Source organism: Chelonia mydas, chromosome 16 (genome assembly GCF_015237465.2).
Source record: "Chelonia mydas isolate rCheMyd1 chromosome 16, rCheMyd1.pri.v2, whole genome shotgun sequence".
Taxonomy (NCBI): domain Eukaryota; kingdom Metazoa; phylum Chordata; order Testudines; family Cheloniidae; genus Chelonia; species Chelonia mydas.
This window is the reverse complement of record NC_057857.1, coordinates 11776728-11791636: the sequence shown is the minus strand read 5'-3', so window position 1 is coordinate 11791636 and position 14909 is coordinate 11776728. Positions and strand designations below refer to the sequence as shown.

The window sequence follows — 14909 nt, the reverse complement described above, 5'->3', positions numbered from 1 at the left end:
GGGTTTTGTCACTTAGTTATATTAGACACTAAATCTGAACCAACCACCACTAATATCAGATAAAGTTTAAAGAGTGCCCAGTCCCAGCTGTCTCTCAAGTTTCTGGCACAGGTAACACGACGGATTGTTTCTTGGATCTCTTTAGTTAAGAAAAAGGGGAGTGAAAAACTCCCCAACAATCCTGGGTTTCGTTTAGACAAGTGGGATTTTTTGTAACCGTTGGTGCTTAAATTACTGTTCTCAATCTGGCCAAATGGGAGACTGTGGATGAAAGGTATTAACTGCAATGAGGCTGAAACATTGTTGGGACTGCTGCCGGACAACCCACTAGAATCCTGCTGAAGATGCAGCAGCTATGGATGAAGATCTGCTTAACATTATCTATCTAGAATAAGAATTGGGATACCCGCTATGCATATACAATACATACCATATATTATATGCACATATTGGTGTTTGTGCATGTATGTTATGTACACACACTCTTCATACATGCAACATACCTGCCCCCTGCAATATGTTTATATAATACATCACACATATTATGTATAGATGTGTGTATGTTATACACACTTTCTCCCCCTACCCACCCAGGAAGCTTATTTGATAAATATGGATGAAATCACAGATGCTGCAGTATGGGCCAAATCTTGAGGCTCTCATTCAATTTGTATCCAATCTTTGTGCAGGCAAAATTCTCAAGGAATTCTCAGGGAGCGTTTGCCTGAGCCAGGACTTGGGATTTGCCCCATGTTAGCTTTTCCTGATGGAATTTTCATTGTCTTTATATAAGAACCTTCAAATGTCCTTTCGATTCCAGTATTCTTTAGCTGGCTGTGTCTGAGATAGCTTTTGCCACATCTCCCCACTAGTGGAAGGGCTGACTATTTGTTTATATTTCCTCCTTTAAAGTAGAGGATTTGAAGTTGGATCACAGTTATCTCTGGTGACTTACATTTCTGGCTCTGTAAACTGTATTTTGGCAGAGAGCTGAGGAGGCTCCTAATAGTATCTATATAGTATAGGACCTAGGGGTTACAGTGGGCGTGAAGCTGGATACGAGTCAACAGTGTGCCCTTGTTGCCAAGAAGGCTAACAGCATTTTCGGCTGTATAAGTAGGGGCATTGCCAGCAGATCGAGGGACATGATCGTTCCCGTCTATTTGACATTGGTGAGGCCTCATCTGGAGTACTGTGTCCGGTTTTGGGCCCCACACTACAAAAAGGATGTGGAAAAATTGGAAAGCATCCAGAGGAGGGCAACAAAAATGATTAGGGGACTGGAACACATGACTTATGAGGAGAGGCTGAGGGAACTGGGATTGTTTAGTCTGCAGAAGAGAAGAATGAGGGGGGATTTGATAGCTGCTTTAAACTACCTGAAAAGGGGTTCCAAAGAGGATGCATCTAGACTGTTCTCAGTGGTAGCAGATGACAGAACAAGGAGTAATGGTCTCAAGTTGCAGTAGGGGAGGTCTAGGTTGGATATTAGGAAAAACTTTTTCACTAGGAGGGTGGTGAAGCACTGGAATGCGTTACCTAGGGAGGTGGTGGAATCTCCTTCCTTTGAGGTTTTTAAGGTCAGGCTTGACAAAGCCCTGGCTGAGATGATTTAGTTGAGGATTGGTCCTGCTTTGAGCAGGGGGTTGGACTAGATGACCTCCTGAGGTCCCTTCCAACCCTGATATTCTATGATTTGATTCTATAGATTTTCTGTGTGGGAAGTTAATACAAGAGGCTTGCACATAAAGTTGCAAAAGAAAAACTGGTCTCCCTTCCATCAGAGAACCTCCATTTTTAACTTTACCCCATTGGGTGCAGGAATATCAGCCTATACAATGAGAAGGGGCCAAGAGTCTGGCAAAGAGAGATTTCATATCTGGGGCTTAGTTTGGGCTGGTTATAAAGCCATGTGGTTTTAAAAGTTCAGGCTATCAAAAATGTGTATTAAATATATTAGAAGGCAATACAGTGTTCTGTAGTAAGAAAAAAACCAAACAAAGTGATTCTGAGCAGGCGTTCTGGCTGTATCAGACTTAAAAAAAAACCCCAAAAAACCAACCAAACAAACCCCTCTCCCCAAACAAACAGAAAAAGGCATCACGTTCCCGGGAACAACTTGGCAAAAAACAAGCTCTGGAATCTGCTATATTCTATATGTTATACTACAGAACTTAATACAGCTGTGTGATTTTTACTGGTTCTTAAGCATGCACAATATAAACGAAGGAAACCTGCCAAAAATACAGCACACAACAGGCAATAAGCAAAGCTGAACAAGAAGCGGTGCCTGCCCACAGCTGCAAAGGGTGCTGCAATATATTTTACCCTCCCTTGTCAGGTTGTGTCTTAACTTAGTCGCCAGTGGGTTTACGTTACCTTGGTCCTGAGACTATTCAGATGAGTCAGGGGTCACAGGATGGAGCCCACAGGACCCACTCCTGCAGTGAGCTCAGTGTGGATGCAGGGATCTGTTGTAGATCAGGGGTTTAGACTGCAAGCTCTTTGGGGCAGGGCTGTGGCCTTATTTTTCTGTAAAGCATCCAGCATATTTATGGTGCTGTATAATAACATGGTATTAAGGCAATATTTCTAGTTTCCAGTCAACACAGTGCCCAACTCCCAACCTCAATGCAAAATATTAACATAAATCCAGACTAATCCTGCTTCCCCCACCCCAACAATTAGCTTCCTGCTGCTCTCTTAGCCTGCCTCAAGCATAGAAGGAGAAAGGAGAACGCATTTCAACTATTAAGATAGCAGCCATCCAGAATCATAGATACCTGACTCCACAGTTTCCTCCTATTCTCTTATGGAGGGATTACAGGAACAGTCTTCAGATACTCAGCGCCCTCAATTCTTTCCACAGCAAAGAACATGATCACATACCTACAGGAGTCCCAGCTCAGTAGAGAGGCACGGTGAGTGATGGATCCAACACTATGAAATATACTTTCTGGCCGCATAAAGAGCCAGACTTACATTATGTTTAAGCAAGAGAGACCAACTGGGAACTTCAGGATTACTGAGAGGGGCTGAGCTCTCTTTCTAAGGAAAGATAATTCAGAAGTTGCCTGCTCCCCAAAAGGGCTTTGATCTCTGAAATGTTCACTCTAACTATGAGTCTGGTTGATAAACCTCCTTTGCCTTTTAAACAAGAGGGTCTGATTTCAGTTACAAATCAGGTGAGACCAACATGCAGCCTCTGAGCGGTTTTATGCAGTGTTTCTGAAATCTAGCAAGGCAGGGATCTCAGAGCCCCGCTCCAACCCGAACAGGAACATCAAACCTGCTGCTATTAGCCCCATAGTGCAAGCCTCACAAGCCTGGGTCAGTTGACCTGTCTCCGACTTGCTGCTGCAGGATTTTTTTTTTTGGAGTGTAGACGAATAACTTGCTCGCAGTCAAACAGAAAGTCTATGACAGAACAGAGAAATGACCCTGGGTTGCAAGTCCCAGGATAGCACCTTAGCCATTGACCAAACTCCTCCCCTGTGTGCTGGAGTTGCAATATTACACACTTTAAGAGTTTTGGGTCACCTTATATTTAAAGAAACTTCCTTTCCTAAACAGTGACAATGGAACGTTCCATGGAAAATTCCATTACACTCCATGGCAACTTTCTTCTCAAATGGTATTTGAGCTTTTCTAGGTACTAATTAAGCATATTATGATGAAATTCCAGTCATAGCCCCTTTGCTGTTGATGGAGTTTGGTGCAATGTGTGTGCTGCGTCTAACTGCAATTGTACAGCATCTACAGCAATTGACTATCACCTTCAGGCTAAGAAGACGGGACCCTCCTCGTAGTTGTCTTTCTAAAAGAAAGCGAGTGTTTATTTCCTGCTGGGCTTAAATGAAGCAGAGGCCTGAAAACACACAATGTGGGTTTTCTCTTGCCCTCTTCATACATGAGTCCCCCCTGGAGCCTGTCTTTTCAGATTACCTACAATGCAAGCGCAGTAGCTGATTCTAATAAATCAGCAGTGATCTGCTCCTGGTTATCAGAAGAGAGGATTGTTAACTTGTACATTTGTAACCTACTGCTCAGTGCACACTATACATCCCACGCAGAATCTGATCCACAAAGGACACGTGGTCAGATACAGCGGCTTAGCACCTGATCCAAATCCCACTGGATAGCCTCCCACTGATTTCAGTTCTTTAGTTCAAGTTATAAAGGGTCATATTTGTAGCGCTGGCAGGTCCTGGGTTCAGTCCCCACTGACGACCAAGATGATAATCATTTCATGCGCAAATGTTTAGAGTGATTGCCTGCACAAATGCTTTTCTTCACTCAGTTTGGAAAGGGACATTATTGCAGATTCAAAACCCAATGCATGAGAAAACATATCACCAGAGTGCAGAAATTACTGCTGGCCTACTACTTATTCCAAGGACAATTCACTACTTGAGACGTACCAACTGAACCAAGTGCAATTTGTTGGGGAGGAACATTAACCACCTCTGCGGAAAGAAACACAAGGACAAGCAGACAGACAAAGACAGGCAGACTGGTTTCTCAAACTCACTCGGACACCTGTGATTCCGGGATATCCAGGAGGCCCTTCCTTTCCCTTCAGTCCTTCGGTGCCTTTTTCTCCTCTCTCTCCTTCTGGGCCTTGCTCTCCTTTGTCTCCCTGCAGAAGAATGGAGTATGTTTGCTTTTCAATACAAACAAAGCATAGATCTTTGTGTATGACTCTTGAAGAAAGAAAAAGGGAGGATCAGAGGCTGAAAGGAAAAAGACTGAAGGAAGCTGAGTCATAAACTACTTGACATTTAATGCAACAGGTTATTTTAACTCCCTTAGCCAGACAGATAGGACCTCAGCCACAAGACAGGATGGTTTGAACTTTTTGCTTCTCCCCACAATGAACTGAGCAGGAATCTCCCACATGGAAATTCCTGGGTCTGGGCTAAGGGCATGAGGCAGGCAGCTGAGATCTGACAGAGAGCCTCTTCGGACTCATCTAGAAGCCCCAGAAGGGGTATTTTGACAAGGCTGTCAGGGGATGCTGTGGGAAGCACCCCAGGTCCCGAATGAACGCACAGCAGAGCAGCAGCATCTGACCCACATGAAAGATCAGCCGTTATAGCGCTAGATGCAAAAACTTGCATCAAGTTGCCGCTCTCACAATTGGTGCATAGCATTATATAGGCACAAAAAAGGGCCCAATTCTGTTCTCACAGCAGTTTTGCACTCATGTAACCCAATTGACCTTGGTGGAGTTGCTCCTGATTTACACTTGCATTACTAAAAGCAGAATCATGCCTATTACATTTTGTGGTTAAACAAATATTTGTGCAATGACTGTCCAGAGAAACATTTGGGTTGGGAGAAACTGGACGTGTTCAAGACCACTTGGAGATGAAGCAGCAAGTGATGGCACGAGAAAATCATATAAGGAAGGACTGTTTGATCTGACAAATGATAAACAAAAATAAAGAAGCACAGCAAATATTTTAACTAGAATGAAGCAATAAACCGCAAGACTTTGTTGTGGGATTGGCCAGTTTTACTTTCCGTGGCATGAAACTGTTGGCCTGTGCAGACGGATAGGCTACACAAGGATAGAAATCGGGATTGTAATCCAAAGGTAAGGTTGCAGATTTGGAACAGAAAAGAAATGATGCAATGCAAGAACGGATAAGGATTTGGGGGTCCCACCAGGAAAAGGGGGGCGGATCTTGTTACTGGACTCGCAAATAGTGGTATGGGCTGTGAGGACAATTGAGTGACAGTGTTGAGGGCTTTGGGACAATTGTTGATCTGCCTGTGGAATTTCAGACTGGTGAAAATTCTGTAAGGAAGGAAGAATTGAATCTGTAGAAACTGAAACAAACAAAATAAGTTGTTGACCACCCGTTTTTGAAGAAGAATGGGACCTTCACAGAGATCCGAAAGAAGTTCCTGAGGTGCACCAAGAATGCAGCTCGAGATTTGAAACCTGAAGGATCTCTTGTAAACAAGGCTTCATACAGGTTTGGTTTGACAGCATATGGACTTGAAAAATCAGTCTGTCTGGCTTGCTCTTTTAATTAGGTAAACTGTACAACTAATTGTTGTGCAACTGAAGAACTGAAAGGGAATGCCCCCCCCCCCCCAAAAAAAAAAAAAAAAAGAGAGAGAGAGAGAGAGAGAGAGAACTTTATGCTATTAGGCTTTTCCTGTAGTAGACTTTATTCCAATCACAAGTTTCCCAAGTATTGCTACTGCAAGTTCAGCTCTACCAACAGCTGCAGTAGTTAGAGCCCTTGTTCACGTAAGGCACCTATGACAGGTGGTTTAAATGCCATGCCAGGTAGATCTGATAAAATCTGGCCCTGTAATAGTGCTTAAAATGCTGTTGGCTGCCTGTAGCTCCATTTCTAGAGAGGGGGAAAGAGCTGGAATAGGAAAGAATATTTAAAGTAGGAAGGAGTTTTCATTGTCACTTAGGGCTCATGGAAGTGGAAGGCACATATTTTTGGACAGAAGAGAGCATGGGCAAACTGACTAATTATGGGCTTTGCCCCAGCAACCAGAGATGTGAAGAAACCCACTAGTGGGAAAAAGCAAGTGTTGAACTTGTTCCCCATGGAGATGCTATTTTTGAGAGGGTGTGAACAAGAGGAAGCAAAGAAACTTTCAGGATTGAAAGGAAAAATTATGGAAAAGGAATCAAGAAGGGAATGATTTGGTGTGAGACAGATCTAAGATGTGTGGTCAGATACAATGCATAATACAGCAAGAAAGATTACACGGAAAAATGTCACCCACACCCACCATCCATCTGTAACTGCTTTGTGCTGAGTATATTGTTCAGGCTCTAGAGACAACAGCTTTAGCAGGGAGGTGTTTAAGATTAAAAGCACTGAACATAGCACAGACTTAACTTATTCTGTGGGGGATTCTCAGGTTCTCACCTGCAGTCAGGATAAACTTTGTAAACAGTTCTGCACGGCAGTTCTTTTAATGCATGTTTGTGACAGCACCAAGCCCACAATGGGACCCCAATCCTATTGTCATACAAATGTAATGATGTTCCAGGTTAGTACATTTCTGGGGATTGAACCTGGAATCTCTGGAGCTAAGAGCAGAGCAGAGCCTCTATTGCTTAAGCTAAAGGATCAGTAGTTCAGCAGACTCATAAATCTCCTTGTGTGTCCTACCCACTGGAAGGGGACAAAGAGCCATTGTATTTGTGTGTACTACACAAATGCTTCCATAGTTCAGGAAGGGTTAAATGAAAACTATATCAACAGGGGAAGAAAAGCTAGAGGCCAGAGAAACACTATGATGGTCTGATGAAGCATCCACTTGAAAGGGGCAGTGAAGGATGCAGGTTTAAGGATTGCTTACGCAACAGTATGTGGGGGTTAAAAGGAGGCAAAGGAGATACCCTGGTAGATTCCTAAGACTGCTGTGAAGCTACTGGAATCTTTGACCAAACAAGAAGCATAAAAGGTTTTTCAAGACCCAGTTGACTTCTGGCTCAAGATGGCATATCTAATGAAAGAAATAAAAAACTTCTTTACATTTCTTCCCACCTCAGGTCGGATGGCAAGGGAAGGTGGTGTGGTTTATTTCCCACGGTCTGGATCGCAGGTAAGTCTGTGCAGAAAGGGAGAGGGAGGGATGGAAGGAGCTGGTGGGAGCCAGAAATGTTGTGGAGACTGTTTACCACCCCACCTGGGGTGGATGAAAAGAGGGCACAATACAGAAAAGCCTAACTAGACAGCAGAGCATTATGCTACCATGTAGTTGACGTGCTGCAAGAAGCCATGGTTAGTCTCAAGCCTGGCTAAAAGTATCTACAGAGGAGATCCCTGCAGCTTCCAGGATAAGCCTAGCCTGGAGTGCACATGGCATTGGGAACTAGTTCCCACTACTGGCTGCTGATAGAACAGATATGCAGTGTGGGAGAAAGGCATCTGATCGGGGAGATACAATGACAAGCTCTGAGAGTCCTTGAACCAAGGAGGTTACAGCTCATTGATACAAACCCTAAGCTGGAGGTGGGGGATGTGTCACATGGGGCCACTAAGATGCAAAATCAACCTGGAACATGACACAAAGAGATGTGACATACTGCCTGGCATCCCCCAAGATTACGTTGGGATTGTTCCTCCTACTGTAGCCACTGTATGGGGTAGGGGAGACGATTGTTGAACATGTCTTTGGGGGGTAGGAAAAGGGTCTGGGGTCAGATGAACAGGGTAGCTTGTGTGACAATACTTGCTTCCCTTGCCTGTCTGCAGAGGGGGAAGGATCATGGTCTGAAAGTGGCTAAATTTGTGAGAAGAAAACCTACCCAACAAAAAAACCACACAGAATCTTTACCTTAACTCCGTCTGGCCCAGATGGGCCGTTGTCCCCTTCCAGGCCTGGCTCTCCCTGCAAGAGAGATAGACAAACAGACTTAGGACAGTCTCTTCCACCATCCCTTTTTCTCATGCTTTTTGCAGCCAACACCCTTCAGAGGAGGAGTGACTTCCCCTTGCAACAATGTGAGCTGAATGTTGAGGGTTTCCAGTGCTGATATTCTTGGTGTAGGGTGGAGATGTATACTGCCATGCATGGGCCAGTATGCTTTGTTTATATCACCATCTTTTAGGACTATGCTATGAAGTCGCCCCATCTTGCTCAGTATCTCAAAATTGATCAAGAGGAACAAGCCCCCACTGGAGTGAGAGAACAACTCCTTTCTTCATTCTGTTCCAGGCTTTCCTTCAACAGTCCCCAGCTCTGACCCGTGGAAGTCCTCTCTCCCCTGGATGGAGCAGGGAATTCAGTCTCTGTGTTCATGCAACCTTGGGCGTCTCCATATTGCTCCAACAACTGACCTCAGTCTGGAGATCAAGGGACAAGAAACACGCTTCTGGTTCAATCTCTGCATTCATCCCAGCTCTGGCTCCCTCCCCACTTACGCATACTGTACCCAGTGTTTTCCTTGTTAATGCTGGCCTTCAGCGAGAGTCCTTTCCTGCCACTTCTAGGTTACACATACCCAAGTTGTGAAGAACTTGTGAACAGAACAGGCTTGTTTTTACACATATTCATATTGAAAGGAACTTTAAAGCATTTTGCAAAGTAGCATGTCCAGTTGTGCCATCACCCTGTGAGCAAGAGGAGCTCATTGGTAGCTCACATGCAGCTATCTGGTTTTATTGTGAGAATAAATGGCCAGGATATTGGGCTAATCCTCTACCCTGTGAAAAAAAAGTCCCTGTGATCTTTTGGTTTCATCTGGACATCTCTGAAACAGGCCATTGATCTCGGTTCTTATCCAGCCCATGTCACTGCAGTATCAGAGTAACTCATGCATACTGATGAACTTATGCTCACAACCCCCTGGAAGGGAGGTTAGTATTTCCCCCATTTTGCAGACCAGGATCTGAGACACAGAAGGATTAAATGACTTGCCCAATGAAGTCCACAGCCAAGCTGGGAATTGAACCCAGAGCTCCTGAGTCCCAGTATAGTGCCTTAACCCCAAGGCTATCCTTCTCTTTATAGTATCACATTCACCCTCCTGCCACACCATGATCACATGTCCATGGGCTCACAAGTCCAAGGGTAAGACCCGAATCCATGATCGGCTAGCCCAGGCTGCTACGAGCTCGGTCACTGCAGATACACAATGGACATTCCAAAGGCTGGAAGTATACCCTCCCCACGCTGAGGGAGCAGTGCATTGTCCATTTATACACCCAGTTTGGTCGAGAAACCACAGTTCATCTGCTTAGCCATCCATATACACGTAATGAAGAGGACTCCAATATGAAGCTAACTCTACTTACTCTTTGACCAATAAGGCCTTGTTCTCCTGGGACCCCCAGCTGTCCAAGATCACCCTAAAAACACAGAGGCACAGACTCAAGCTGGTGACAGTATTAAATCCATAGGATGAAGCTGATTTCTCCCGTCCCTCACCCCCCTCCCCACTCTCATTTCTTCCTGCATTTTGACTCTTCCTTTATCTGGTCCTGTTCAAATGTCTAATCTCTGGGTGTGAACACGGCTCTGAGACAATCAGGTACCCAGCATCACCCCAACAGGAAGCTCTAAGATGGCATGCACCTTACAGGGTGAATCTGACTGATATGCAATAGGCCAAAGAATCAGCAGTGACTTGCCGGTGTCAAAAATCAGTGGTGGATGCTTGCAAAGACTGAGCCAAAGGGAATTACCGGTGCACCTTACAGCAGGAAACAATTTCATGCTATCTTATTGGGAAAGCAACAACACCAGGACCCAGGGCATAGTAGTGCTCATAACAGATGTGCAACTGGAGTGATGAGAAGGAGAGCGGACATGTCCCAGCAAATAGCAGTATGATCTTTGGCATTACTGATGGGTGCTGAGCAGAATCTAGATTATGGACAGCATAGAAAGGAGCGAACTGGACATAGTATTGGAACTGGCAGTTATGTCGATATATTTTGGTGAAGTGCTAAGTATGAGGAGGATGCAGTTTGCAGCTGTGGGACATTGGATCCAGATCAATTTGTCTGTTTTGCAATGAGCAATGTGCAGAAAATGTTCATTTCCTTCCCCATCCCATTCACCTTACTCAAACTCCAAGCATTGTTCTAAAAGTTAAAAATTGATACTGCTGCCAGTGACATAGTACTATGTTTACATAATGCCTTTCGCCACAGAGTCATTTTTGAGCTATATACGCACATGGCCCCACTGAGATGCAACCGCTTCTGGGGAGGCCAGCATTCAACCACAACAGTAAAGGATGTGGAAGGCATAAGAAATTTTGGCCAAGGACGCAACTGTAACCTAGTGGTGTGCTCCTCCTTCGCCACCCTACAGCTTTAGATTATACAAATGTATGCAACTACTGCTCAGAGAGTCCTTGAATGTTTACCAAGGGAGCAACTACTGCTTGGAGATTCCTAGAACATCTAAATACCGCCAAGGTTGGAGAGAGCGCAACCAGAATCTCATGCTCTGAACCAATGCAAGACTCATTGCAGTGAAAGTGGTTAAGTGGGAGCTGTCAGCATCTCTGCATTATCAGCATACTACTCTCCTTCCTTCCCATCTCTCAATCTGGGTCAGGTGCTAGGACATTCTCCAGGCCTTCAAGAGCCTGCTCTCAGGAACCACCATTTCAAACAATCCATTCAAGCTCAGCCAATGCTCCTCATCAGCCTGGCTCAGCTGAGGCAGCCTGTCCAGAGGATACATGCACCGCCCGCCTTCCTGCTTGCGATGGGAGCCGGAGAAGAGCTGCTACTGTAAATCCTATAGAGGGGGATGCCGGCAACCTGAGCAGATCAATGGCATTCTGTTCCTGGGCAAGGTAAGTAGGGAGCTGAGTGGCAGGCAGAAGTGGCATAGCTGAAATGTTAAAGGAGTATCAGGACTCCAAAGACACAGTCGCTTGAGTGATGTGTCAGAAGGTTTGCCAAAGAAAACGTGGTGAGGAAAGGTGGTGGTGGGGGGGGAAGAGAATGGCAAAGAGGAAATTGCATTTAATCCCAAAATACAGGCTGTTCTAAACTCCCTGGCACAGTGGCAACCCTTCGAAATTTAAATGGAGAATGGAAAACTTGTGAGCTCTGCAGCACAGAGATCTTATTCAAATAAAGAGAGAAAAATTACACTCCTCCTCATCCAGGAGAGAAGGTGCATTCACAGCTCCGTGACATTGCACCTGGCACTGTGCCTTGTGCTGTGTTGATTAAAAACAACAGCTAGTTAATTGATGTGTGGGTGTGGAGGTGCTATATTTAAATTCTTGCAGAGCAGTAATTTTTTTTTTTTTTTTTTTAAAGAGAACTCCATATCAGCATTAGCAGAATCCAGCCCCCATTTTGGGTGCTCATCCTCTTAAACCCAGCGCTGGGAATCCCGGGGGGCCCTTGTTTTAAGGCATTTATATTCCTGGGCTCTCCCATACAGAGACAGTTCTTGTTTCCAGACTAGGTTACATCCTGACTCTGGGTCCCTGGGGATCGTCTTGCAGGTTTTGTATCAATGCGTTAGCCCAGCTCCTGCCTGTGATTCAGCTGAGTGGATTATGTAGCTCCAGCTGGGTTTTTACTGAGACCCTTTCTTGGGCTCTTGAGTCAGGGTCTCCCTTCCTTTGTTTCTCTGCATGCCCAAAACAGAGGCTGAAGCTTCCTGCATTTGAGACTCTTTACCTGAGATCTCTAGCGGGACGTGAGGCCCTGGAATTGTATAACCAAAGGGTTAAAGTGTTCTCCCCGCCCCCCGGAACTGTGTCACTAGAGAGCTCTGTGGCTGAGAAACATGTAAAGAGCAGTTGCTGTGGGGTTACCCAGCGGCTCCCCTCCCTGAATACACCTATCTATAGTATCTATCTTTAGCAGTCTGAGCTTGCCCACTGTAACTAGGCAGACTGCTCCCAGGCCTCTTCACAGGATACCTTATTCAAGAGCACTGCCGGGGTCCTCTGGGACTCCGGTGTAACAGCAGACTCTTGGTAGGAACAAAAGTTTCTATTATCTCTCCGCTCTGACAGAGAACTTGCATTAAGTGTTTTTCTTACCTTCATGCCAGGTTCACCTGGAAGGCCAGGTTGTCCCATTGAGCCAGGCGGTCCCTGGGGGGGCGGGGGAAAAAAGGCCATTGTTACTCCGTACAGAGCAAGATCAAAGAGCGAATTCCTTTAGCAGAGCACTTTGGGGATAGAGGAGTCCTGGTCGCAGCGTAATTACCTTCCTGGAGCTAGCTCAGGGCACACAAAGCCAAAGAAAAGGCCAAGTACACCTCTGTGTCCCACTCCCACAAGGGCCTTTGTTTTCTTTCACGCCTTTCTTTCCCTTCCCCTTCCTGCAACGAACTCTCTGAGCCTGTTTGCCAGGCAGCCTCGCTCTAACTCCCTCGCCCTAACTCCTCCAGGCTTTGGGTTCCCAGTGTGGATCTCTACCCCACACTAGTTAAAAGAAAAAAAAAGGAAGGAAAGAAAGAGCACAAAATACTTAAAATCAGCATAAAAGGATTAAATAAAGACATTAACACAATGGATCACAAATAACGTCAACCACATAATACCTTCCCTTCTCTGACCCCTTATCTATCACTTGGTTCTGTCTTTAACTCAGATTCTAAGGCCTGGTCTGTGCCCAGTTTTTGTACTAGTGTAACTATTTCAGTTACGGTAAACTCCTAATGTGGATGCAATTACATGAGTATTGAGGTACCTTATACAGGTGGAGCTTATTCCTCTACAGGAATAGCTATACCAGTATGAGCACATGGGGCAACTGCATCCACATTGGGGAGGGGAGGTGTTGTACCAGTTTAACAATACAAATGGCATAACTTGTACATGTGGAAAAGGCCTAAAGTCTGTGGAGCAGGGATCGGATCTCCTATTTGTCCATAAAGTGCCATGCACATCTGTATAATGAGGACACCCATGGGCAGCTAGCTCGTGGAGGAAAGGGAATTAAAAACAGCAGCTGTGTACTAGAGGTGGGCTGAGCTGGAATCCTAGGTCCAAACTCCCTTGAATAACTTTGCATAAATTCAGATCGGACCTTTGCATCCACCCCCTTTTCTCTCTCTCTGTGATGGGCTGAACACCCCAGACCTTGCATAAAGGTTGCATCTGGATCGGAACTTCACCGCGATCATTAAACTGTACATTTTAAAAACTGTATTAGATGAAACAAAGGAGCTGGGGGCCAGGATAATAGGCCCCTTGTCGGAGCGTGAGGGTACAACTGAACCAGCTTCTCCCAATGAGCCTTGAAAGATTAAACTGTTTCACTGGAAAGCGATGAAGAGTAATGTAGAGTGGGGTCTGTGAGAGACCACTCCTCCTTGTGCTCTCTCCCCATCACCCTTTCAGGATATGTCTAGCCCCTTACTCTAGGTGTTAGGCTGGTCAACTGCACAAAGCACCCACTGGTACCTGGGATTAAGGGAAAGAGTAACTTTAATCGTTGTATTTTTCGCATCGGTTTCCTGCTAGGGCAGGCAGTGGGACTCCGTTAAATAAGACCAACGGTGACACAGCAAAGCTGGTCTTGCCAGTTTTGAAGGGGTTTTTATTTATTTATTGTATTAGCTTTCCAGACCACAATCCCTCTCTTCTCTGCAGCTAGGAATAAAGAAAACAAGATCTTGTAATTGCAGGAGCTCTCGGAGGTTTCCAGTTTCCAGCTTTCCGAACTGGAGGTAGCGGTGAGTGGGTGCATGTTAGGTTTCGGAGCAATTGGGCAAGTTATGCAATGAGAAAAAGCAAGTTCCAGTGAAAGCAGAAATACTGCCTGGGTTTTTCCAGTGGTTCCGGTGCAAGAGAAAGGCTCTATCTCCTCCAAGATCCTATCATATGGAGCTCTGTGCTTTCACAACAAGCAAGGCCTAGGGCAGCTCAGTAGCGGCCTAGCAACTTTCCAGATCCCTAGTGTGGTTTACCACGCTGAGAGCTCACTCCATCCAGTCTAGCAGGCAGGAGACTGGAAAATCTCATGACTCATACATTTTGCAGTGGGTTGTATTAAAAGGTACCTCAGCTGCTACTTTTGAGACCAAGTGAACATCTTGAGTATATTACAATCACAGACACACTGCAAGGAGCTAAAAGTGGGTGACCTAGTCTGCGGTGATCGGCTGTGATGGTAAGAATTGAAGGAGAGTCTCCAGGTGCTCGGAGGGTTAGAGGAAACTCTATTGAGTAAGCTTCTGCCCTCCTGTGCTCCTAAACATGGGCACAAAATATCAGTAACCATTCCTTTCATTTTGTTGCAAAGTGTCACTTTTGTCTAATGGTAACAATGATGCAAAAAGTATGTGGTTCTAAAGCAAAGGCATTTCTTCCACCCACTCACTTGGACAGTGGTGAGACTGCGTTTGACAATCAGAACATATCAAGACTGGGCTGAATAATATGATTGCCAGACAGAGACAGCAGCAACTGGGGGTGGGAAGGGAAA

General features: G+C 45.3%; 1 protein-coding gene across 6 annotated transcripts in view; it reads right to left on the bottom strand.

The window, feature by feature from the left end:
* The window catches only part of LOC102932197 (collagen alpha-1(XXVII) chain B), a 299945-nt gene that overhangs the window by 49711 nt on the left and 235325 nt on the right, over positions 1–14909 (bottom strand). For all 6 annotated transcript variants that reach the window (XR_006286160.1, XM_043530414.1, XM_043530416.1 and 3 more), the window contains 4 exons: positions 12515–12568; positions 9786–9839; positions 8326–8379; positions 4532–4639 (listed from right to left, as the gene is read on the bottom strand). Coding sequence is in view for 5 of the 6 variants with exons in the window: in XM_043530414.1 (XP_043386349.1) it covers positions 4532–4639; positions 8326–8379; positions 9786–9839; positions 12515–12568 (270 nt within the window). In the remaining variant the exon portion in view is untranslated. The remainder of the gene's footprint in view (positions 1–4531; positions 4640–8325; positions 8380–9785; positions 9840–12514; positions 12569–14909) is intronic.